This window comes from Ascaphus truei, chromosome 4 (assembly GCF_040206685.1).
Source record: "Ascaphus truei isolate aAscTru1 chromosome 4, aAscTru1.hap1, whole genome shotgun sequence".
In the NCBI taxonomy this organism is placed as follows: domain Eukaryota; kingdom Metazoa; phylum Chordata; class Amphibia; order Anura; family Ascaphidae; genus Ascaphus; species Ascaphus truei.
Window position 1 is genome coordinate 3,907,751 of NC_134486.1, and position 25,552 is coordinate 3,933,302.

Sequence of the window (25,552 nt, forward strand, 5' to 3'; positions counted from 1 at the left end):
CCTACATCAGTGCCACCAAGCTACTCCTTCACCCCTACATCAGTGCCACCAAGCTACTCCTTCGCCCCTACATCAGTGCCACCAAGCTACTCCTTCCCCCTACATCAGTGCCACCAAGCTACTCCTTCGCCCCTACATCAGTGCCACCAAGCTACTCCTTCGCCCCTACATCAGTGCCACCAAGCTACTCCTTCGCCCCTACATCAGTGCCACCAAGCTACTCCTTCGCCCCTACATCAGTGCCACCAAGCTACTCCTTCGCCCCTACATCAGTGCCACCAAGCTACTCCTTCGCCCCTACATCAGTGCCACCAAGCTACTCCTTCCACCTACATCAGTGATTCTTCTTGTATACTCCAGCCGGTCTCATTAGGGGAAACCTCCACGTAAGGCCAGGTTCCACTGGAAATGTTTGTAGGCCAGAACCCCGGCTCAGTGGCTGTGTGCCACCCGCCTTGTGGTCACTTCTCAGCTGTCCCCTCTCTTGTCTTCCAGGTGGACTGTGTAGCGAGACTGCAGATGGGTTCCATCAGGGCGGCCACCCCCGGGGAGAACGGGCAATGTTTCACTTTGGCCTGGCTACCCTCCAAACCCCACCAATACCTGGCAGCTGGATTCTACGATGGTGGGTCCCTCCGTCAACACTGTTCCCTCCTCCTCATCTCATGGTCTTACCCTCTGGCCACAACTCTCTCTCTCTTTCTCTCTCTCTCTCTTTCTCTCTCTCTTTCTCTCTCTTTCTCTCTCTTTCTCTCTCTCTCTTTCTCTTTCTTTCTCTCTCTTTCTCTCTCTCTCTCTTTCTCTCTCTCTCCCCCCCTTTCTCTCGCTCCCCCTTCCTCTCGCTCCCCCTTTCTCTCTCTCTCTCTCTCTCTCGCTCCCCCTTTCTCTCTCTCTCTCCCTCTCTCTCCCCCTTTCTCTCTCTCTCTCTCGCTCCCCCTTTCTCTCTCTCTCTCTCGCTCCCCTTTCTCTCTCTTTCTCTCCCCCTTTCTCCCTCTCCCCCTTTCTCTCTCTCCCCCTTTCTCCCTCTCCCCCTTTCTCTCTCTCTCCCCCTTTCTCTCTCTCCCCCTTTCTCTCTCTCCCCCTTTCTCTCTCTCCCCCTTTCTTTCTCTCTCTCTCTCTCTCCCCCCCTTTCTTTCTCTCTCTCTCTCTCTCTCCCCCCCTTTCTCTCTCTCGCTCCCCCTTTCTCTCTCTCTCTCTCTCGCTCCCCCTTTCTCTCTCTCTCTCTCTCTCTCGCTCCCCCTTTCTCTCTCTCTCTCTCGCTCCCCCTTTCTCTCTCTCTCGCTCCCCCTTTCTCTCTCTCTCTCTCGCTCCCCCTTTCTCTCTCTCTCTCTCGCTCCCCCTTTCTCTCTCTCTCTCTCGCTCCCCGTTTCTCTCTCTCTCTCTCGTTCCCCCTTTCTCTCTCTCTCTCTCGCTCCCCCTTTCTCTCTCTCGCTCCCCCTTTCTCTCTCTCTCGCTCCGCCTTTCTCTCTCTCTCTCGCTCCGCCTTTCTCTCTCTCTCTCTCGCTCCGCCTTTCTCTCTCTCTCTCGCTCCCCCTTTCTTTCTCTCTCTCCCCCTTTCTCTCTCTCTCTCGCTCCCCCTTTCTCTCTCTCTCTCTCGCTCCCCCTTTCTCTCTCTCTCTCTCGCTCCCCGTTTCTCTCTCTCTCTCTCGTTCCCCCTTTCTCTCTCTCTCTCTCGCTCCCCCTTTCTCTCTCTCGCTCCCCCTTTCTCTCTCTCTCGCTCCGCCTTTCTCTCTCTCTCTCGCTCCGCCTTTCTCTCTCTCTCTCGCTCCGCCTTTCTCTCTCTCTCTCGCTCCCCCTTTCTTTCTCTCGCTCCCCCTTTCTCTCGCTCCCCCTTTCTCTCTCTCTCTCTCGCTCCCCCTTTCTCTCTCTCTCTCGCTCCCCCTGTCTCTCTCTCGCTCCCCCTTTCTCTCTCTCTCGCTCCCCCTTTCTCTCTCTCTCTCTCGCTCCCCCTTTCTCTCTCTCTCTCTCGCTCCCCCTTTCTCTCTCTCTCCCCCTTTCTTTCTCTCGCTCCCCCTTTCTTTCTCTCGCTCCCCCTTTCTCTCGCTCCCCCTTTCTCTCGCTCCCCCTTTCTCTCGCTCCCCCTTTCTCTCGCTCCCCCTTTCTCTCACAGTTGTTCTCACCCCCTCTGTGGACCTTTCCCATTGGGAATGTGGCTGTGTCTCTTCCCCGGGTGACCTGACAGACGGCCCCATGATGTGCGAGTTATTACATTGTAGCCCTTCTTTACTAAGCAGTGCTATGGCATGGGACACTTTCTGGCATTGGGAGTGAATGGGCCATTCCGTGTCTTACAGCAGAACCCCACTTAATAAACCCACGTCTCCCTGAGCCCGAGGAGCTCCTCCTGTGACGGCCATTCTCAGCCGCGGTCACTCACAGGAACGCTAAGCGTAACGTCCCTGGGGTTGTACTTACCGCTGGATCGTGACTTTCTGACCTAACTGGGAATGGCCGTCCCTCAGGCCACACGCTTTCGGCGAGCTGATAGGCACGATGTACACTGTCTTTTACATAGCGAAAGTGTGTTGTATTGGGTACCCCATCGGTAGATACCCGTAGACGAATATCCACCGGTAAGCGTGCTTCTCGCCCAAACATGAGGAAGTACGGTGTGTATCCTGTTCATTCGTGCCGGGTGCAGTTGTATGCATGTACTAAGGCCCCCACATGTACTAAGGCCCCCACATGTACTAAGGCCCCCACATGTACTAAGGCCCCCACATGTACTAAGGCCCCCACATGTACTAAGGCCCCCACATGTACTAAGGCCCCCACATGTACTAAGGCCCCCACATGTACTAAGGCCCCCACATGTACTAAGGCCCCCACATGTACTAAGGCCCCCACATGTACTAAGGCCCCCACATGTACTAAGGCCCCCACATGTACTAAGGCCCCCACATGTACTAAGGCCCCCACATGTACTAAGGCCCCCACATGTACTAAGGCCCCCACATGTACTAAGGCCCCCACATGTACTAAGGCCCCCACATGTACTAAGGCCCCCACATGTACTAAGGCCCCCACATGTACTAAGGCCCCCACATGTACTAAGGCCCCCACATGTACTTAGGCCCCCACATGTACTTAGGCCCCCACATGTACTTAGGCCCCCACATGTACTTAGGCCCCCACATGTACTTAGGCCCCCACATGTACTTAGGCCCCCACATGTACTAAGGCCCCCACATGTACTAAGGCCCCCACATGTTCTAAGGCCCCCACATGCTTGTTCCACTCTCCCTTCTTGGAGTCTTGCAGCGTGCCTAACATATCCAACAATGTCCGATTGAATCTTTCAGGAAGGTCTTCTCCCCCGGGTGGTAGGGAGTGGTTCTAGACTTTTGAACGTTTAGTAGCTTGAGCAGTTCTTTGATAAGCTTACTCTCAGTCTCCTCCCTGGTCAGAGCGCATTCTATTAGGCAAGCCATAGTGCGTGAAATACTTCTCCCACAATACTTTGGCCACAGTGATGGCTTTTTGATCTTTAGTGGGAAACGCTTGGGCGTATCGAGTGTAGTGATCTGTCACTACCAGCACATCACCGATGCCTTTTGAATCGGGTTCTATACACAGAAAGTCCATACATACTAAATCCAAGACCGGAGCTTTTGAGATGTCCCATTGGGGCAGCACAGGTGGGCAGTGTCTTTCTATGAATGCACCGTAGACATTTCCTGCAGTGTTGCTCCACTGACTCCCACATTCTAGGCCAGAAGAACCGATCCCTCACTAAGCCGAAGGTTTTATCCACCCCCAAATGTCCGTGATCATCATGTAGTGATCTTAAAACGAGGCCTTGTAGACGCCGGAGTAGAAACAGTTGTCGTCTGTCAGGATGGTCGTGATATCGAACAACTCTATAGAGAAGGCCGTTATCCATCTCAAATTTATACCATTCCCTCATGAGGAGGCCCACAGCATCAGGAGGAGGCCACAGCATCGGGGGGAGGCCACAGCATCAGGAGGAGCCCTTTTTACTATAGAAGAATCATTTTTGTGTAGTGCCTCTCGGACAGCATTAGCCACTGGATCACCATCCAGCCTCCCACATCTGCTGTGCATCCAGCCTCCCACACCTGCTGTGCTCCAGCCTCCCACATCTGCTGTGCATCCAGCCTCCCACATCTGCTGTGCATCCAGCTTCCCACATCTGCTGTGCATCCAGCCTCCCACATCTGCTGTGCATCCAGCCTCCCACACCTGCTGTGCTCCAGCCTCCCACATCTGCTGTGCATCCAGCCTCCCACATCTGCTGTGCATCCAGCCTCCCACATCTGCTGTGCATCCAGCCTCCCACATCTGCTGTGCATCCAGGTTCCCACATCTGCTGTGCATCCAGCCTCCCACATCTGCTGTGCATCCAGCCTCCCACACCTACTGTGCTCCAGCCTCCCACATCTGCTGTGCATCCAGCCTCCCACATCTGCTGTGCATCGAGCCTCCCACATCTGCTGTGCATCCAGCCTCCCACATCTGCTGTGCATCCAGCCTCCCACATCTGCTGTGCATCCAGCCTCCCACATCTGCTGTGCATCAAACCTCCCACATCTGCTGTGCATCGAGCCTCCCACACCTGCTGTGCATCCAGCCTCCCACATCTGCTGTGCATCCAGCCTCCCACATCTGCTTTGCATCCAGCCTCCCACACCTGCTGTGCATCCAGCCTCCCACACCTGCTGTGCATCCAGCCTCCCACACCTGCTGTGCATCCAGCCTCCCACACCTGCTGTGCATCCAGCCTCCCACACCTGCTGTGCATCCAGCCTCCCACACCTGCTGTGCATCAAACCTCCCTCATCTGCTGTGCATCCAGCCTCCCACATCTGCTGTGCATCCAGCCTCCCACACCTGCTGTGCATCCAGCCTCCCACACCTGCTGTGCATCCAGCCTCCCACATCTGCTGTGCATCCAGCCTCCCACACCTGCTGTGCATCCAGCCTCCCACACCTGCTGTGCATCCAGCCTCCCACATCTGCTGTGCATCCAGCCTCCCACACCTGCTTTGCATCCAGCCTCCCACACCTGCTGTGCATCCAGCCTCCCACTCCTGCTGGGCATCCAGCCTCCCACATCTGCTGTGCATCCAGCCTCCCACATCTGCTGTGCATCCAGCCTCCCACATCTGCTGTGCATCCAGCTTCCCACATCTGCTGTGCATCCAGCCTCCCACATCTGCTGTGCATCCAGCCTCCCACATCTGCTGTGCATCCAGCCTCCCACATCTGCTGTGCATCCAGCCTCCCACACCTGCTGTGCATCCAGCCTCCCACATCTGCTGTGCATCCAGCCTCCCACACCTGCTGTGCATCCAGCCTCCCACACCTGCTGTGCATCCAGCCTCCCACATCTGCTGTGCATCCAGCCTCCCACATCTGCTGTGCATCCAGCCTCCCACATCTGCTGTGCATCCAGCCTCCCACATCTGCTGTGCATCCAGCCTCCCACACCTGCTGTGCATCCAGCCTCCCACACCTGCTGTGCATCCAGCCTCCCACACCTGCTGTGCATCCAGCCTCCCACACCTGCTGTGCATCCAGCCTCCCACATCTGCTGTGCATCCAGCCTCCCACATCTGCTGGGCATCCAGCCTCCCACATCTGCTGTGCATCCAGCCTCCCACATCTGCTGTGCATCCAGCCTCCCACACCTGCTGTGCATCAAACCTCCCTCATCTGCTGGGCATCCAGCCTCCCACATCTGCTGTGCATCCAGCCTCCCACATCTGCTGGGCATCCAGCCTCCCACATCTGCTGGGCACCCAGCCTCCCACATCTGCTGTGCATCAAACCTCCCTCATCTGCTGGGCATCCAGCCTCCCACATCTGCTGTGCATCCAGCCTCCCACATCTGCTGTGCATCCAGCCTCCCACATCTGCTGTGCTCCAGCCTCCCGCACCTGCTGTGCATCCAGCCTCCCGCACCTGCTGTGCATCCAGCCTCCCGCACCTGCTGTGCATCCAGCCTCCCGCACCTGCTGTGCATCCAGCCTCCCACACCTGCTGTGCATCAAACCTCCCTCATCTGCTGGGCATCCAGCCTCCCACATCTGCTGGGCATCCAGCCTCCCACATCTGCTGTGCATCCAGCCTCCCACACCTGCTGTGCATCCAGCCTCCCACACCTGCTGTGCATCCAGCCTCCCACACCTGCTGTGCATCCAGCCTCCCACACCTGCTGTGCATCCAGCCTCCCACACCTGCTGTGCATCCAGCCTCCCACACCTGCTGTGCATCCAGCCTCCCACACCTGCTGTGCATCCAGCCTCCCACACCTGCTGTGCATCCAGCCTCCCACACCTGCTGTGCATCCAGCCTCCCACACCTGCTGTGCATCCAGCCTCCCACACCTGCTGTGCATCCAGCCTCCCACACCTGCTGTGCATCCAGCCTCCCACACCTGCTGTGCATCCAGCCTCCCACACCTGCTGTGCATCAAACCTCCCTCATCTGCTGGGCATCCAGCCTCCCACATCTGCTGTGCATCGAGCCTCCCACATCTGCTGGGCATCCAGCCTCCCACATCTGCTGGGCACCCAGCCTCCCACATCTTCTGTGCATCAAACCTCCCTCATCTGCTGGGCATCCAGCCTCCCGCATCTGCTGTGCATCCAGCCTCCCGCACCTGCTGTGCATCCAGCCTCCCGCACCTGCTGTGCATCCAGCCTCCCGCACCTGCTGTGCATCCAGCCTCCCACATCTGCTGTGCATCGAGCCTCCCACACCTGCTGTGCATCCAGCCTCCCACACCTGCTGTGCATCCAGCCTCCCACACCTGCTGTGCATCCAGCCTCCCACATCTGCTGTGCATCCAGCCTCCCACATCTGCTGTGCATCCAGCCTCCCACATCTGCTGGGCATCCAGCCTCCCACATCTGCTGGGCATCCAGCCTCCCGCACCTGCTGTGCATCCAGCCTCCCGCACCTGCTGTGCATCCAGCCTCCCACACCTGCTGTGCATCCAGCCTCCCACACCTGCTGTGCATCCAGCCTCCCACACCTGCTGTGCATCCAGCCTCCCACACCTGCTGTGCATCCAGCCTCCCACACCTGCTGTGCATCCAGCCTCCCGCACCTGCTGTGCATCCAGCCTCCCGCACCTGCTGTGCATCCAGCCTCCCGCACCTGCTGTGCATCCAGCCTCCCGCACCTGCTGTGCATCCAGCCTCCCGCACCTGCTGTGCATCCAGCCTCCCGCACCTGCTGTGCATCCAGCCTCCCGCACCTGCTGTGCATCCAGCCTCCCGCACCTGCTGTGCATCCAGCCTCCCGCACCTGCTGTGCATCCAGCCTCCCACACCTGCTGTGCATCCAGCCTCCCACACCTGCTGTGCATCCAGCCTCCCACACCTGCTGTGCATCCAGCCTCCCACACCTGCTGTGCATCCAGCCTCCCACACCTGCTGTGCATCCAGCCTCCCACACCTGCTGTGCATCCAGCCTCCCACACCTGCTGTGCATCCAGCCTCCCACACCTGCTGTGCATCCAGCCTCCCACATCTGCTGTGCATCCAGCCTCCCACATCTGCTGTGCATCCAGCCTCCCACACCTGCTGGGCATCCAGCCTCCCACATCTGCTGTGCATCCAGCCTCCCACACCTGCTGGGCATCCAGCCTCCCACACCTGCTGTGCATCCAGCCTCCCACATCTGCTGGGCATCCAGCCTCCCACATCTGCTGGGCATCCAGCCTCCCACACCTGCTGTGCATCCAGCCTCCCACATCTGCTGTGCATCCAGCCTCCCACATCTGCTGGGCATCCAGCCTCCCACATCTGCTGGGCATCCAGCCTCCCACACCTGCTGTGCATCCAGCCTCCCACACCTGCTGTGCATCCAGCCTCCCACACCTGCTGTGCATCCAGCCTCCCACACCTGCTGTGCATCCAGCCTCCCACATCTGCTGTGCATCCAGCCTCCCACATCTGCTGTGCATCCAGCCTCCCACATCTGCTGGGCATCCAGCCTCCCACATCTGCTGGGCATCCAGCCTCCCACACCTGCTGTGCATCCAGCCTCCCACACCTGCTGTGCATCCAGCCTCCCACACCTGCTGTGCATCCAGCCTCCCACACCTGCTGTGCATCCAGCCTCCCACATCTGCTGTGCATCGAGCCTCCCACATCTGCTGTGCATCCAGCCTCCCACATCTGCTGTGCATCCAGCCTCCCACATCTGCTGTGCATCGAGCCTCCCACATCTGCTGTGCATCCAGCCTCCCACATCTGCTGTGCATCCAGCCTCCCACATCTGCTGGGCATCCAGCCTCCCACATCTGCTGGGCATCCAGCCTCCCACATCTGCTGGGCACCCAGCCTCCCACATCTGCTGGGCACCCAGCCTCCCACATCTGCTGTGCATCAAACCTCCCTCATCTGCTGGGCATTCAGCCTCCCACATCTGCTGGGCATCCAGCCTCCCAAACCTCCCTCATCTGCTGGGCATCCAGCCTCCCACACCTGCTGTGCATCCAGCCTCCCACATCTGCTGTGCATCCAGCCTCCCACACCTGCTGGGCATCCAGCCTCCCACATCTGCTGGGCATCCAGCCTCCCACATCTGCTGTGCATCCAGCCTCCCACATCTGCTGTGCATCCAGCCTCCCACACCTGCTGTGCATCCAGCCTCCCACATCTGCTGGGCATCCAGCCTCCCACATCTGCTGGGCATCCAGCCTCCCACATCTGCTGTGCATCCAGCCTCCCACACCTGCTGGGCATCAAACCTGCACTAGAACGCAACTCGACATATGGTTAAACCTGAACACTTCTTCACATTCAATTGTTTTGCTATAAGTTCTAATCCTTACACTTTAATATAATAAATGGATTTCTAATGGTTCTGGACACGACTCCTGATGGACGGTAGGCAGAGCAGATACAGAGCTGCCGGGTTTGCACCGAGCAGCGTCTCGGGATAGCCGTCAGAATCGGAACGTTCACACCCCCCAGAGAGACCGGAGCCCTCAGGTACCACAGGTCTCCTCCCGTACAGGAGGGGGAAAGAGGAGTTAGAACATGCTGTCCTGCACTGAAAGGGAGCGAGGGGTGGGCCAGTCCTGGCAGTGAAAGAGTTAAGGGGCAGCAGTTGCATAGTGCAGTGGTTCATTTTCTTAGCAACAAATCAGCATATCCCAAAACGCTGTTTGATAGAAATGAGCAGGTTCAGGATAGGTGGGTCCTTGCCTGGGGTCTCTTCTGTTTGATAGAAATGAGCAGGTTCAGGATAGGCGGGTCCTTGCCTGGGATCTCTTCTGTTTGATAGAAATGAGCAGGTTAAGGATAGGTGGGTCCTTGCCTGGGGTCTCTTCTGTTTGATAGAAATGAGCAGGTTCAGGATAGGTGGGTCCTTGCCTGGGGTCTCTTCTGTTTGATAGAAATGAGCAGGTTCAGGATAGGTGGGTCCTTGCCTGGGGTCTCTTCTGTTTGATAGAAATTAGCAGGTTCAGGATAGGTGGGTCCTTGCCTGGGATCTCTTCTGTTTGATAGAAATGAGCAGGTTCAGGATAGGTGGGTCCTTGCATGGGATCTCTTCTGTTTGATAGAAATGAGCAGGTTCAGGATAGGTGGGTCCTTGCCTGGGGTCTCTTCTGTTTGATAGAAATGAGCAGGTTCAGGATAGGTGGGTCCTTGCCTGGGGTCTCTTCTGTTTGATAGAAATGAGCAGGCTCAGGATAGGTGGGTCCTTGCCTGGGGTCTCTTCTGTTTGATAGAAATGAGCAGGTTCAGGATAGGTGGGTCCTTGCCTGGGGTCTCTTCTGTTTGATAGAAATGAGCAGGTTCAGGATAGGTGGGTCCTTGCCTGGGATCTCTTCTGTCTGATAGAAATGAGCAGGTTCAGGATAGGTGTGTCCTTGCCTGGGATCTCTTCTGTTTGATAGAAATGACCAGGTTCAGGATAGGTGGGTCCTTGCCTGGGATCTCTTCTGTTTGATAGAAATGAGCAGGTTCAGGATAGGTGGGTCCTTGCCTGGGGCCTCTTCTGTTTGATAGAAATGAGCAGGTTCAGGATAGGTGGGTCCTTGCCTGTGGCCTCTTCTGTTTGATAGAAATGAGCAGGTTCAGGATAGGTGGGTCCTTGCCTGGGGTCTCTTCTGTTTGATAGAAATAAGCAGGTTCAGGATAGGTGGGTCCTTGCCTGGGGTCTCTTCTGTTTGATAGAAATGAGCAGGTTCAGGATAGGCGGGTCCTTGCCTGGGGTCTCTTCTGTTTGATAGAAATGAGCAGGTTCAGGATAGGCGGGTCCTTGCCTGGGGCCTCTTCTGTTTGATAGAAATGAGCAGGTTCAGGATAGGCGGGTCCTTGCCTGGGGTCTCTTCTGTTTGATAGAAATGAGCAGGTTCAGGATAGGCGGGTCCTTGCCTGGGGTCTCTTCTGTTTGATAGAAATGAGCAGGTTCAGGATAGGTGGGTCCTTGCCTGGGGTCTCTTCTGTTTGATAGAAATGAGCAGGTTCAGGATAGGTGGGTCCTTGCCTGGGGTCTCATCTGTTTGATAGAAATGAGCAGGTTCAGGATAGGTGGGTCCTTGCCTGGGGTCTCTTCTGTTTGATAGAAATGAGCAGGCTCAGGATAGGTGGGTCCTTGCCTGGGATCTCTTCTGTTTGATAGAAATGAGCAGGTTCAGGATAGGTGGGTCCTTGCCTGGGGTCTCTTCTGTTTGATAGAAATGAGCAGGTTCAGGATAGGTGGGTCCTTGCCTGGGGTCTCTTCTGTTTGATAAAAATGAGCAGGTTCAGGATAGGTGGGTCCTTGCCTGGGATCTCTTCTGTTTGATAGAAATGAGCAGGTTCAGGATAGGTGGGTCCTTGCCTGGGATCTCTTCTGTTTGATAGAAATGAGCAGGTTCAGGATAGGTGGGTCCTTGTCTGGGGTCTCTTCTGTTTGATAGAAATGAGCAGGTTCAGGATAAGTGGGTCCTTGCCTGGGGTCTCTTCTGTTTGATAGAAATGAGCAGGTTCAGGATAGGTGGGTCCTTGCCTGGGATCTCTTCTGTTTGATAGAAATGAGCAGGTTCAGGATAGTTGGGTCCTTGCCTGTGGTCTCTTCTGTTTGATAGAAATGAGCAGGTTCAGGATAGGTGGGTCCTTGCCTGGGGTCTCTTCTGTTTGATAGAAATGAGCAGGTTCAGGATAGGTGTGTCCTTGCCTGGGGTCTCTTCTGTTTGATAGAAATGAGCAGGTTCAGGATAGGTGTGTCCTTGCCTGGGGTCTCTTCTGTTTGATAGAAATGAGCAGGTTCAGGATAGGTGGGTCCTTGCCTGGGGTCTCTTCTGTTTTATAGAAATGAGCAGGTTCAGGATAGGTGGGTCCTTGCCTGGGGTCTCTTCTGTTTGATAGAAATGAGCAGGTTCAGGATAGGTGGGTACTTGCCTGGGGTCTCTTCTGTTTGATAGAAATGAGCAGGTTCAGGATAGGTGGGTCCTTGCCTGGGGTCTCTTCTGTTTGATAGAAATGAGCAGGTTCAGGATAGGTGGGTCCTTGCCTGAGGCCTCTTCTGTTTGATAGAAATGAGCAGGTTCAGGATAGGCAGGTCCTTGCCTGGGGTCTCTTCTGTTTGATAGAAATGAGCAGGTTCAGGATAGGTGGGTCCTTGCCTGGGGTCTCTTCTGTTTGATAGAAATGAGCAGGTTCAGGATAGGTGGGTACTTGCCTGGGGTCTCTTCTGTTTGATAGAAATGAGCAGGTTCAGGATAGGTGGGTCCTTGCCTGGGGTCTCTTCTGTTTGATAGAAATGAGCAGGTTCAGGATAGGTGGGTCCTTGCCTGAGGCCTCTTCTGTTTGATAGAAATGAGCAGGTTCAGGATAGGCAGGTCCTTGCCTGGGGTCTCTTCTGTTTGATAGAAATTAGCAGGTTCAGGATAGGTGGGTCCTTGCCTGGGGTCTCTTCTGTTTGATAGAAATGAGCAGGTTCAGTATAGATGGGTCCTTGCCTGGGGTCTCTTCTGTTTGATAGAAATGAGCAGGTTCAGGATAGGTGGGTCCTTGCCTGGGGTCTCTTCTGTTTGATAGAAATGAGCAGGTTCAGGATAGGTGGGTCCTTGCCTGGGATCTCTTCTGTTTGATAGAAATGAGCAGTTTCAGGATAGGTGGGTCCTTGCCTGGGGTCTCTTCTGTTTGATAGAAATGAGCAGGTTCAGGATAGGTGGGTCCTTGCCTGGGGTCTCTTCTGTTTGATAAAAATGAGCAGGTTCAGGATAGGTGGGTCCTTGCCTGGGGTCTCTTCTGTTTGATAGAAATTAGCAGGTTCAGGATAGGTGGGTCCTTGCCTGGGGTCTCTTCTGTTTGATAGAAATGAGCAGGTTCAGGATAGGTGGGTCCTTGCCTGGGGTCTCTTCTGTTTGATAGAAATGAGCAGGTTCAGGATAGGTGGGTCCTTGCCTGGGGTCTCTTCTGTCTGATAGAAATGAGCAGGTTCAGGATAGGTGGGTCCTTGCCTGGGGTCTCTTCTGTTTGATAGAAATGAGCAGGTTCAGGATAGGTGGGTCCTTGCCCGGGGTCTCTTCTGTTTGATAGAAATGAGCAGGTTCAGGATATGTGGGTCCTTGCCCGGGATCTCTTCTGTTTGATAGAAATGAGCAGGTTCAGGATAGGTGGGTCCTTGCCAGTGATCTCTTCTGTTTGATAGAAATGAGCAGGTTCAGGATAGGTGGGTCCTTGCCTGGGGTCTCTTCTGTTTGATAGAAATGAGCAGGTTCAGGATAGGTGGGTCCTTGCCTGGGGTCTCTTCTGTTTGATAGAAATGAGCAGGCTCAGGATAGGTGGGTCCTTGCCTGGGGTCTCTTCTGTTTGATAGAAATGAGCAGGTTCAGGATAGGTGGGTCCTTGCCTGGGGTCTCTTCTGTTTGATAGAAATGAGCAGGTTCAGGATAGGTGGGTCCTTGCCTGGGATCTCTTCTGTCTGATAGAAATGAGCAGGTTCAGGATAGGTGTGTCCTTGCCTGGGATCTCTTCTGTTTGATAGAAATGACCAGGTTCAGGATAGGTGGGTCCTTGCCTGGGATCTCTTCTGTTTGATAGAAATGAGCAGGTTCAGGATAGGTGGGTCCTTGCCTGGGATCTCTTCTGTTTGATAGAAATGAGCAGGTTCAGGATAGGTGGGTCCTTGCCTGTGGCCTCTTCTGTTTGATAGAAATGAGCAGGTTCAGGATAGGTGGGTCCTTGCCTGGGGTCTCTTCTGTTTGATAGAAATAAGCAGGTTCAGGATAGGTGGGTCCTTGCCTGGGGTCTCTTCTGTTTGATAGAAATGAGCAGGTTCAGGATAGGCGGGTCCTTGCCTGGGGTCTCTTCTGTTTGATAGAAATGAGCAGGTTCAGGATAGGCGGGTCCTTGCCTGGGGTCTCTTCTGTTTGATAGAAATGAGCAGGTTCAGGATAGGCGGGTCCTTGCCTGGGGTCTCTTCTGTTTGATAGAAATGAGCAGGTTCAGGATATGTGGGTCCTTGCCTGGGGTCTCTTCTGTTTGATAGAAATGAGCAGGTTCAGGATAGGTGGGTCCTTGCCTGGGGTCTCTTCTGTTTGATAGAAATTAGCAGGTTCAGGATAGGTGGGTCCTTGCCTGGGGTCTCATCTGTTTGATAGAAATGAGCAGGTTCAGGATAGGTGGGTCCTTGCCTGGGGTCTCTTCTGTTTGATAGAAATGAGCAGGCTCAGGATAGGTGGGTCCTTGCCTGGGATCTCTTCTGTTTGATAGAAATGAGCAGGTTCAGGATAGGTGGGTCCTTGCCTGGGGTCTCTTCTGTTTGATAGAAATGAGCAGGTTCAGGATAGGTGGGTCCTTGCCTGGGGTCTCTTCTGTTTGATAAAAATGAGCAGGTTCAGGATAGGTGGGTCCTTGCCTGGGATCTCTTCTGTTTGATAGAAATGAGCAGGTTAAGGATAGGTGGGTCCTTGCCTGGGATCTCTTCTGTTTGATAGAAATGAGCAGGTTCAGGATAGGTGTGTCCTTGTCTGGGGTCTCTTCTGTTTGATAGAAATGAGCAGGTTCAGGATAGGTGGGTCCTTGCCTGGGGTCTCTTCTGTTTGATAGAAATGAGCAGGTTCAGGATAGGTGGGTCCTTGCCTGGGATCTCTTCTGTTTGATAGAAATGAGCAGGTTCAGGATAGGCGGGTCCTTGCCTGGGGTCTCTTCTGTTTGATAGAAATGAGCAGGTTCAGGATAGGTGGGTCCTTGCCTGGGGTCTCTTCTGTTTGATAGAAATGAGCAGGTTCAGGATAGGTGTGTCCTTGCCTGGGGTCTCTTCTGTTTGATAGAAATGAGCAGGTTCAGGATAGGTGTGTCCTTGCCTGGGGTCTCTTCTGTTTGATAGAAATGAGCAGGTTCAGGATAGGTGGGTCCTTGCCTGGGGTCTCTTCTGTTTTATAGAAATGAGCAGTTTCAGGATAGGTGGGTCCTTGCCTGGGGTCTCTTCTGTTTGATAGAAATGAGCAGGTTCAGGATAGGTGGGTACTTGCCTGGGGTCTCTTCTGTTTGATAGAAATGAGCAGGTTCAGGATAGGTGGGTCCTTGCCTGGGGTCTCTTCTGTTTGATAGAAATGAGCAGGTTCAGGATAGGTGGGTCCTTGCCTGAGGCCTCTTCTGTTTGATAGAAATGAGCAGGTTCAGGATAGGCGGGTCCTTGCCTGGGGTCTCTTCTGTTTGATAGAAATGAGCAGGTTCAGGATAGGTGGGTCCTTGCCTGGGGTCTCTTCTGTTTGATAGAAATGAGCAGGTTCAGTATAGATGGGTCCTTGCCTGGGGTCTCTTTTGTTTGATAGAAATGAGCAGGTTCAGGATAGGTGGGTCCTTGCCTGGGGTCTCTTCTGTTTGATAGAAATTAGCAGGTTCAGGATAGGTGGGTCCTTGCCTGGGATCTCTTCTGTTTGATAGAAATGAGCAGTTTCAGGATAGGTGGGTCCTTGCCTGGGGTCTCTTCTGTTTGATAGAAATTAGCAGGTTCAGGATAGGTGGGTCCTTGCCTGGGGTCTCTTCTGTTTGATAAAAATGAGCAGGTTCAGGATAGGTGGGTCCTTGCCTGGGGTCTCTTCTGTTTGATAGAAATTAGCAGGTTCAGGATAGGTGGGTCCTTGCCTGGGGTCTCTTCTGTTTGATAGAAATGAGCAGGTTCAGGATAGGTGGGTCCTTGCCTGGGGTCTCTTCTGTTTGATAGAAATGAGCAGGTTCAGGATAGGTGGGTCCTTGCCTGGGGTCTCTTCTGTCTGATAGAAATGAGCAGGTTCAGGATAGGTGGGTCCTTGCCTGGGGTCTCTTCTGTTTGATAGAAATGAGCAGGTTCAGGATAGGTGGGTCCTTGCCCGGGGTCTCTTCTGTTTGATAGAAATGAGCAGGTTCAGGATATGTGGGTCCTTGCCCGGGATCTCTTCTGTTTGATAGAAATGAGCAGGTTCAGGATAGGTGGGTCCTTGCCAGTGATCTCTTCTGTTTGATAGAAATGAGCAGGTTCAGGATAGGTGGGTCCTTGCCTGGGATCTCTTCTGTTTGATAGAAATGAGCAGGTTCAGGATATGTGGGTCCTTGCCCGGGATCTCTTCTGTTTGATAGAAATGAGCAGGTTCAGGATAGGTGGGTCCTTGCCAGTGATCTCTTCTGTTTGATAGAAATGAGCAGGTTCAGGATAGGTGGGTCCTTGCCTGGGGTCTCTTCTGTTTGATAGAAATGAGCAGGTTCAGGATAGGTGGGTCCTTGCCTGGGTTCTCTTCTGTTTGATAGAAATGAGCAGGTTCAGGATAGGCGGGTCCTTGCCTGGGGTCTCTTCTGTTTGATAGAAATGAGCACGCTCAGGATAGGTGGGTCCTTGCCTGGGGTCTCTTCTGTTTGATAGAAATGAGCAGGTTCAGGATAGGTGGGTCCTTGCCTGGGATCTCTTCTGTTTGATAGAAATGAGCAGGTTCAGGATAGGTGGGTCCTTGCCTGGGGTCTCTTCTGTTTGATAGAAATGAGCAGGTTCAGGATAGGTGGGTCCTTGCCTGGGGTCTCTTCTGTTTGATAGAAATGAGCAGGTTCAGGATAGGTGCGTCCTAGCCTGGGGTCTCTTCTGTTTGATGGAAATGAGCAGGTTCAGGATAGGCGGGTCCTTGCCTGGGGTCTCTTCTGTTTGATAGAAATGAACAGGTTCAGGATATGTGGGTCCTTGCCTGGGATCTCTTCTGTTTGATAGAAATGAGCAGGTTCAGGATAGGTGGGTCCTTGCCTGGGGTCTCTTCTGTTTGATAGAAATGAGCAGGTTCAGGATAGGTGGGTCCTTGCCTGGGGTCTCTTCTGTTTGATAGAAATGAGCAGGTTCAGGATAGGTGGGTCCTTGCCTGGGGTCTCTTCTGTTTGATAGAAATGAGCAGGTTCGGGATAGGTGGGTCATTGCCTGGCATCTCTTCTGTTTGATAGAAATGAGCAGGTTCAGGATAGGTGCGTCCTTGCCTGGGGTCTCTTCTGTTTGAGAGAAATGAGCAGGTTCAGGATAGGTGGGTCCTTGCCTGGGGTCTCTTCTGTTTGATAGAAATGAGCAGGTTCAGGATAGGCGGATCCTTGCCTGGGGTCTCTTCTGTTTGATAGAAATGAGCAGGTTCAGGATAGGCGGGTCCTTGCCTGGGGTCTCTTCTGTTTGATAGAAATGAGCAGGTTCAGGATAGGCGGGTCCTTGCCTGGCGTCTCTTCTGTTTGATAGAAATGAGCAGGTTCAGGATAGGCGGGTCCTTGCCTGGGGTCTCTTCTGTTTGATAGAAATGAGCAGGTTCAGGATAGGTGGGTCCTTGCCTGGGATCTCTTCTGTTTGATAGAAATGAGCAGGTTCAGGATAGGTGCGTCCTTGCCTGGGGTCTCTTCTGTTTGATAGAAATGAGCAGGTTCAGGATAGGTGGGTCCTTGCCTGGGGTCTCTTCTGTTTGATAGAAATGAGCAGGTTCAGGATAGGTGGGTCCTTTTCTGTGGTCTCTTCTGTTTGATAGAAATGAGCAGGTTCAGGATAGGTGGGTCCTTGCCTGGGGTCTCATCTGTTTGATAGAAATGAGCAGGTTCAGGATAGGTGGGTCCTTGCCTGGGGTCTCTTCTGTTTGATAGAAATGAGCAGGTTCAGGATAGGTGGGTCCTTGCCTGGGGTCTCTTCTGTTTGATAGAAATGAGCAGGTTCAGGATAGGTGGGTCCTTGCCTGGGGTCTCTTCTGTTTGACAGAAATGAGCAGGTTCAGGATAGGTGGGTCCTTGCCTGGGGTCTCTTCTGTTTGATAGAAATGAGCAGGTTCAGGATAGGTGGGTCCTTGCCTGGGGTCTCTTCTGTTTGATAGAAATGAGCAGGTTCAGGATAGGCGGGTCCTTGCCTGGGATCTCTTCTGTTTGATAGAAATGAGCAGGTTCAGGATAGGTGGGTCCTAGCCTGTGGTCTCTTCTGTTTGGTAGAAATAAGCAGGTTCAGGATAGGTGGGTCCTTGCCTGGGATCTCTTCTGTTTGATAGAAATGAGCAGGTTCAGGATAGGTGGGTCCTTGCCTGGCTTCTCTTCTGTTTGATAGAAATGAGCAGGTTCAGGATAGGTGGGTCCTTGCCTGGGGTCTCTTCTGTTTGATAGAAATGAGCAGGTTCAGGATAAGTGGGTCCTTGCCTGGGGTCTCTTCTGTTTGATAGAAATGAGCAGGTTCAGGATAGGTGGGTCCTTGCCTGGAGTCTCTTCTGTTTGATAGAAATGAGCAGGTTCAGGATAGGTGGGTCCTTGCCTGGGGTCTCTTCTGTTTGATAGAAATGAGCAGGTTCAGGATAGGTGGGTCCTTGCCTGGGGTCTCTTCTGTTTGATAGAAATGAGCAGGTTCAGGATAGGCGGATCCTTGCCTGGGGTCTCTTCTGTTTGATAGAAATGAGCAGGTTCAGGATAGGTGGGTCCTTGCCTGGGGTCTCTTCTGTTTGATAGAAATGAGCAGGTTCAGGATAGGTGGGTCCTTGCCTGGGGTCTCTTCTGTTTGATAGAAATGAGCAGGTTCAGGATAGGTGGGTCCTTGCCTGGGGTCTCTTCTGTTTGATAGAAATGAGCAGGTTCAGGATAGGTGGGTCCTTGCCTGGGGTCTCTTCTGTTTGATAGAAATGAGCAGGTTCGGGATAGGTGGGTCCTTGCCTGGGGTCTCTTCTGTTTGATAGAAATGAGCAGGTTCAGGATAGGTGGGTCCTTGCCTGGGGTCTCTTCTGTTTGATAGAAATGAGCAGGTTCAGGATAGGTGGGTCCTTGCCTGGGGCCTCTTCTGTTTGATAGAAATGAGCAGGTTCAGGATAGGTGGGTCCTTGCCTGGGGTCTCTTCTGTTTGATAGAAATGAGCAGGTTCGGGATAGGTGGGTCATTGCCTGGCATCTCTTCTGTTTGATAGAAATGAGCAGGTTCAGGATAGGAGCGTCCTTGCCTGGGGTCTCTTCTGTTTGAGAGAAATGAGCAGGTTCAGGATAGGTGGGTCCTTGCCTGGGGTCTCTTCTGTTTGATAGAAATGAGCAGGTTCAGGATAGGCGGGTCCTTGCCTGGGGTCTCTTCTGTTTGATAGAAATGAGCAGGTTCAGGATAGGCGGGTCCTTGCCTGGGGTCTCTTCTGTTTGATAGAAATGAGCAGGTTCAGGATAGGCGGGTCCTTGCCTGGGGTCTCTTCTGTTTGATAGAAATGAGCAGGTTTAGGATAGGCGGGTCCTTGCCTGGGGTCTCTTCTGTTTGATAGAAATGAGCAGGTTCAGGATAGGTGGGTCCTTGCCTGGGGTCTCTTCTGTTTGATAGAAATGAGCAGGTTCAGGATAGGTGGGTCCTTTTCTGTGGTCTCTTCTGTTTGATAGAAATGAGCAGGTTCAGGATAGGTGGGTCCTTGCCTGGGGTCTCATCTGTTTGATAGAAATGAGCAGGTTCAGGATAGGTGGGTCCTTGCCTGGGGTCTCTTCTGTTTGATAGAAATGAGCAGGTTCAGGATAGGTGGGTCCTTGCCTGGGGTCTCTTCTGTTTGATAGAAATGAGCAGGTTCAGGATAGGTGGGTCCTTGCCTGGGGTCTCTTCTGTTTGATAGAAATGAGCAGGTTCAGGATAGGCGGATCCTTGCCTGGGGTCTCTTCTGTTTGATAGAAATGAGCAGGTTCAGGATAGGTGGGTCCTTGCCTGGGGTCTCTTCTGTTTGATAGAAATGAGCAGGTTCAGGATAGGTGGGTCCTTGCCTGGGGTCTCTTCTGTTTGATAGAAATGAGCAGGTTCAGGATAGGTGGGTCCTTGCCTGGGGTCTCTTCTGTTTGATAGAAATGAGCAGGTTCAGGATAGGTGGGTCCTTGCCTGGGGTCTCTTCTGTTTGATAGAAATGAGCAGGTTCGGGATAGGTGGGTCCTTGCCTGGGGTCTCTTCTGTTTGATAGAAATGAGCAGGTTCAGGATAGGTGGGTCCTTGCCTGGGGTCTCTTCTGTTTGATAGAAATGAGCAGGTTCAGGATAGGTGGGTCCTTGCCTGGGGCCTCTTCTGTTTGATAGAAATGAGCAGGTTCAGGATAGGTGGGTCCTTGCCTGGGGTCTCTTCTGTTTGATAGAAATGAGCAGGTTCGGGATAGGTGGGTCATTGCCTGGCATCTCTTCTGTTTGATAGAAATGAGCAGGTTCAGGATAGGCGGGTCCTTGCCTGGGGTCTCTTCTGTTTGATAGAAATGAGCAGGTTCAGGATAGGCGGGTCCTTGCCTGTGGTCTCTTCTGTTTGATAGAAATGAGCAGGTTCAGGATAGGCGGGTCCTTGCCTGGGGTCTCTTCTGTTTGATAGAAATGAGCAGGTTCAGGATAGGCGGGTCCTTGCCTGGGGTCTCTTCTGTTTGATAGAAATGAGCAGGTTTAGGATAGGCGGGTCCTTGCCTGGGGTCTCTTCTGTTTGATAGAAATGAGCAGGTTCAGGATAGGTGGGTCCTTGCCTGGGGTCTCTTCTGTTTGATAGAAATGAGCAGGTTCAGGATAGGTGGGTCCTTTTCTGTGGTCTCTTCTGTTTGATAGAAATGAGCAGGTTCAGGATAGGTGGGTCCTTGCCTGGGGTCTCATCTGTTTGATAGAAATGAGCAGGTTCAGGATAGGTGGGTCCTTGCCTGGGGTCTCTTCTGTTTGATAGAAATGAGCAGGTTCAGGATAGGTGGGTCCTTGCCTGGGGTCTCTTCTGTTTGATAGAAATGAGCAGGTTCAGGATAGGTGGGTCCTTGCCTGGGGTCTCTTCTGTTTGATAGAAATGAGCAGGTTCGGGATAGGTGGGTCCTTGCCTGGGGTCTCTTCTTTTTGATAGAAATGAGCAGGTTCAGGATAGGTGGGTCCTTGCCTGGGGTCTCTTCTGTTTGATAGAAATGAGCAGGTTCAGGATAGGCGGGTCCTTGCCTGGGATCTCTTCTGTTTGATAGAAATGAGCAGGTTCAGGATAGGTGGGTCCTAGCCTGTGGTCTCTTCTGTTTGGTAGAAATAAGCAGGTTCAGGATAGGTGGGTCCTTGCCTGGGATCTCTTCTGTTTGATAGAAATGAGCAGGTTCAGGATAGGTGGGTCCTTGCCTGGCTTCTCTTCTGTTTGATAGAAATGAGCAGGTTCAGGATAGGTGGGTCCTTGCCTGGGGTCTCTTCTGTTTGATAGAAATGAGCACGTTCAGGATAGGTGGGTCCTTGTCTGGGGTCTCTTCTGTTTGATAGAAATTAGCAGGTTCAGGATAGGTTGGTCCTTGCCTGGGGTCTCTTCTGTTTGATAGAAATGAGCAGGTTCAGGATAGGTGGGTCCTTGCCTGGGATCTCTTCTGTTTGAAAGAAATGAGCAGGTTCAGGATAGGTGGGTCCTTGCCTGGGGTCTCTTCTGTTTGATAGAAATGAGCACGTTCAGGATAGGTGGGTCCTTGCCTGGGGTCTCTTCTGTTTGATAGAAATTAGCAGGTTCAGGATAGGTTGGTCCTTGCCTGGGGTCTCTTCTGTTTGATAGAAATGAGCAGGTTCAGGATAGGTGGGTCCTTGCCTGGGATCTCTTCTGTTTGAAAGAAATGAGCAGGTTCAGGATAGGTGGGTCCTTGCCTGGGGTCTCTTCTGTTTGATAGAAATGAGCAGGTTCAGGATAGGTGGGTTCTTGTCTGGGGTCTCTTCTGTTTGATAGAAATTAGCAGGTTCAGGATAAGTTGGTCCTTGCCTGGGGTCTCTTCTGTTTGATAGAAATGAGCAGGTTCAGGATAGGTTGGTCCTTGCCTGGGGTCTCTTCTGTTTGATAGAAATGAGCAGGTTCAGGATAGGCGGGTCCTTGCCTGGGGTCTCTTCTGTTTGATAGAAATGAGCAGGTTCAGGATAGGCGGGTCCTTGCCTGGGGTCTCTTCTGTTTGATAGAAATTAGCAGGTTCAGGATAGGTGGGTCCTTGCCTGGGGTCTCTTCTGTTTGATAGAAATGAGCAGGTTCAGGATAGGTGGGTCCTTGCCTGGGGTCTCTTCTGTTTGATAGAAATGAGCAGGTTCAGGATAGGTGGGTCCTTGCCTGGGGTCTCTTCTGTTTGATAGAAATGAGCAGGTTCAGGATAGGTGGGTCCTTGCCTGGGGTCTCTTCTGTTTGATAGAAATGAGCAGGTTCAGGATTGGTGGGTCCTTGCCTGGGGTCTCTTCTGTTTGATAGAAATGAGCAGGTTCAGGATAGGCGGATCCTTGCCTGGGGTCTCTTCTGTTTGATAGAAATGAGCAGGTTCAGGATAGGTGGGTCCTTGCCTGGGGTCTCTTCTGTTTGATAGAAATGAGCAGGTTCAGGATAGGTGGGTCCTTGCCTGGGGTCTCTTCTGTTTGATAGAAATGAGCAGGTTCAGGATAGGTGTGTCCTTGCCTGGGATCTCTTCTGTTTGATAGAAATGAGCAGGTTCAGGATAGGTGGGTCCTTGCCTGGGGTCTCTTCTGTTTGAAGCTCTGGTGATTCGTCTGTGGTGTAGTACTCTCAATAGAAACAGAGGCAAAATGTTATTTATAAATGCATTTATTTAACATGGTACACTGGAACAGACCTGGAGTGTCTCTCCTTGATCGCTTTGGTCTCGGTGGCCACCGATAAGTCTCTTCCTGGTCAGAAATCCCTCCGATATTTCATTGGTATAGTCCTGAAGATCCTTCTTGCGAACTGATCTACTTCAGGAAAGTGTCTTAAATCAACTGGTGCCTCCCCGGTATCCTTCTGTGTCACGCGGTGACCGTACTCTTACATCAAGGTCTGGAGGGTTACCTGGAGAGTCTTCCGTGCCACAAGGTGCACCCCCTCTCACGATCTTTTGTGGGCTTCTTTCCCCCCTTTGGAAGTGTACGAGGCCCCGGGCTAGTTGGCTCGCCAAATGAACTCTCGCTCATTAGATGGGTGCAAATAAATGTCCCACCTTTCAATATATATCAAATAGTCCCCAGCCCGGTTCTTATCTCCATTTATCTTATTATCTTTTCAGAGGCAGCTAATCATTTTCCAATATCGTTTCTAACTTGATACTAAATGACTAATTTTAACTAGTTACATGCTGAATATGTATATAGAGAATGTACCATCTTTATTATTTAGGCTTGAAAAGGTCTTCAGCCAGTGCGATAAGGACCCTCATTTCTCCGGTGCGATAAGGACCCTCATTTCTCCGGTGCGATAAGGACCCTCATTTCTCCGGTGCGATAAGGACCCTCATTTCTCCAGTGCGATAAGGACCCTCATTTCTCCAGTGAGATAAGGACCCTCATTTCTCCGGTGCGATAAGGACCCTCATTTCCCCAGTGCGATAAAGACCCTCATTTCTCCAGGGCGATAAGGACCCTCATTTCTCTGGTGCGATAAAGACCCTCATTTCTCCGGTGCGATAAGGACCCTCATTTCTCCGGTGCGATAAGGACCCTCATTTCTCCGGTGCGATAAGGACCCTCATTTCTCCAGTGCGATAAGGACCCTCATTTCTCCAGTGAGATAAGGACCCTCATTTCTCCGGTGCGATAAGGACCCTCATTTCCCCAGTGCGATAAAGACCCTCATTTCTCCATTGCAATAAGGACCCTCATTTCTCCGGTGCGATAAGGACCCTCATTTCCCCGGTGCGATAAGGACCCTCATTTCCCCGGTGCGATAAGGACCCTCATTTCCCCAGTGCGATAAGGACCCTCATTTCCCCAGTGCGATAAGGACCCTCATTTCCCCAGTGCGATAAGGACCCTCATTTCTCCGGTGCGATAAGGACCCTCATTTCCCCAGTGCGATAAGGACCCTCATTTCCCCGGTGCGATAAGGACCCTCATTTCTCCGGTGCGATAAGGACCCTCATTTCTCCGGTGCGATAAGGACCCTCATTTCTCCGGTGCGATAAGGACCCTCATTTCTCCGGTGCGATAAGGACCCTCATTTCTCCGGTGCGATAAGGACCCTCATTTCTCCGGTGCGATAAGGACCCTCATTTCTCCGGTGCGATAAGGACCCTCATTTCTCCAGTGCGATAAGGACCCTCATTTCTCCAGTGCGATAAGGACCCTCATTTCTCCATTTCGATAAGGACCCTCATTTCTCCAGTGCGATAAGGACCCTCATTTCTCCAGTGCGATAAGGACCCTCATTTCCCCAGTGCGATAAGGACCCTCATTTCTCCGGTGCGATAAGGACCCTCATTTCTCCGGTGCGATAAGGACCCTCATTTCTCCAGTGCGATAAGGACCCTCATTTCTCCAGTGCGATAAGGACCCTCATTTCTCCATTTCGATAAGGACCCTCATTTCTCCAGTGCGATAAGGACCCTCATTTCTCCAGTGCGATAAGGACCCTCATTTCCCCAGTGCGATAAAGACCCTCATTTCTCCGGTGCGATAAGGACCCTCATTTCTCCGGTGTGATAAGGACCCTCATTTCCCCAGTGCGATAAGGACCCTCATTTCTCCAGTGCGATAAGGACCCTCATTTCTCCAGTGCGATAAGGACCCTCATTTCTCCAGTGCGATAAGGACCCTCATTTCTCCAGTGCGATAAGGACCCTCATTTCTCCAGTGCGATAAGGACCCTCATTTCTCCGGTGCGATAAGGACCCTCATTTCTCTGGTGCGATAAGGACCCTCATTTCTCCGGTGCGATAAGGACCCTCATTTCTCCAGTGCGATAAGGACCCTCATTTCTCCAGTGCGATAAGGACCCTCATTTCTCCGGTGCGATAAGGACCCTCATTTCTCCGGTGCGATAAGGACCCTCATTTCTCTGGTGCGATAAGGACCCTCATTTCTCCTGTGCGATAAGGACCCTCATTTCGCCAGTGCGATAAGGACCCTCATTTCTCCAGTGCGATAAGGACCCTCATTTCTCCGGTGCGATAAGGACCCTCATTTCTCCAGTGCGATAAGGACCCTCATTTCTCCAGTGCGATAAGGACCCTCATTTCTCCGGTGCGATAAGGACCCTCATTTCTCCAGTGCGATAAGGACCCTCATTTCTCCAGTGCGATAAGGACCCTCATTTCTCCGGTGCGATAAGGACCCTCATTTCTCCAGTGTGATAAGGACCCTCATTTCTCCGGTGCGATAAGGACCCTCATTTCTCCGGTGCGATAAGGACCCTCATTTCTCCAGTGCGATAAGGACCCTCATTTCCCCAGAGCGATAAGGACCCTCATTTCTCTGGTGCGATAAGGACCCTCATTTCCCCAGTGCGATAAGGACCCTCATTTCTCTGGTGCGATAAGGACCCTCATTTCCCCAGTGCGATAAGGACCCTCATTTCTCCGGTGCGATAAGGACCCTCATTTCTCTGGTGCGATAAGGACCCTCATTTCTCCGGTGCGATAAGGACCCTCATTTCCCCAGTGCGATAAGGACCCTCATTTCTCTGGTGCGATAAGGACCCTCATTTCTCCGGTGCGATAAGGACCCTCATTTCTCCGGTGCGATAAGGACCCTCATTTCTCTGGTGCGATAAGGACCCTCATTTCTCCAGTGCGATAAGGACCCTCATTTCTCCGGTGCGATAAGCACCCTCATTTCTCCGGTGCGATAAGGACCCTCATTTCTCCAGTGCGATAAGGACCCTCATTTCTCCGGTGCGATAAGGACCCTCATTTCTCCAGTGTGATAAGGACCCTCATTTCTCCAGTGCGATAAGGACCCTCATTTCTCCGGTGTCATAAGGACCCTCATTTCCCCAGTGCGATAAGGACCCTCATTTCCCCAGTGCGATAAGGACCCTCATTTCTCCAGTGGGATAAGGACCCTCATTTCTCCAGTGCGATAAGGACCCTCATTTCTCCGGTGTGATAAGGACCCTCATTTCCCCAGTGCGATAAGGACCCTCATTTCTCCAGTGCGATAAGGACCCTCATTTCTCCGGTGTGATAAGGACCCTCATTTATCTGGTGCGATAAGGACCCTCATTTCTCCAGTGCGATAAGAACCCTCATTTCCCCAGTGCGATAAGGACCCTCATTTCTCTGGTGCGATAAGGACCCTCATTTTCCCCAGTGCGATAAGGACCCTCATTTCTCTGGTGCGATAAGGACCCTCATTTCCCCAGTGCGATAAGGACCCTCATTTCTCCAGTGCGATAAGGACCCTCATTTCTCGAGTGCGATAAGGACCCTCATTTCTCCAGTGCGATAAGGACCC

At 52.7% G+C, this 25,552-nt stretch overlaps 1 protein-coding gene across 1 annotated transcript in view; it reads left to right on the forward strand.

The window, feature by feature from the left end:
* Window positions 1-385: 385 nt before the first annotated feature.
* GTF3C2 (general transcription factor IIIC subunit 2) overlaps window positions 386-25,552 on the forward strand; it is a 75,146-nt gene continuing 49,979 nt past the window's right edge. The window contains exon 1 of the mRNA XM_075595206.1: window positions 386-625. Within this exon, the coding sequence (XP_075451321.1) occupies window positions 409-625 (217 nt within the window). The 5' untranslated portion in view covers window positions 386-408. The remainder of the gene's footprint in view (window positions 626-25,552) is intronic.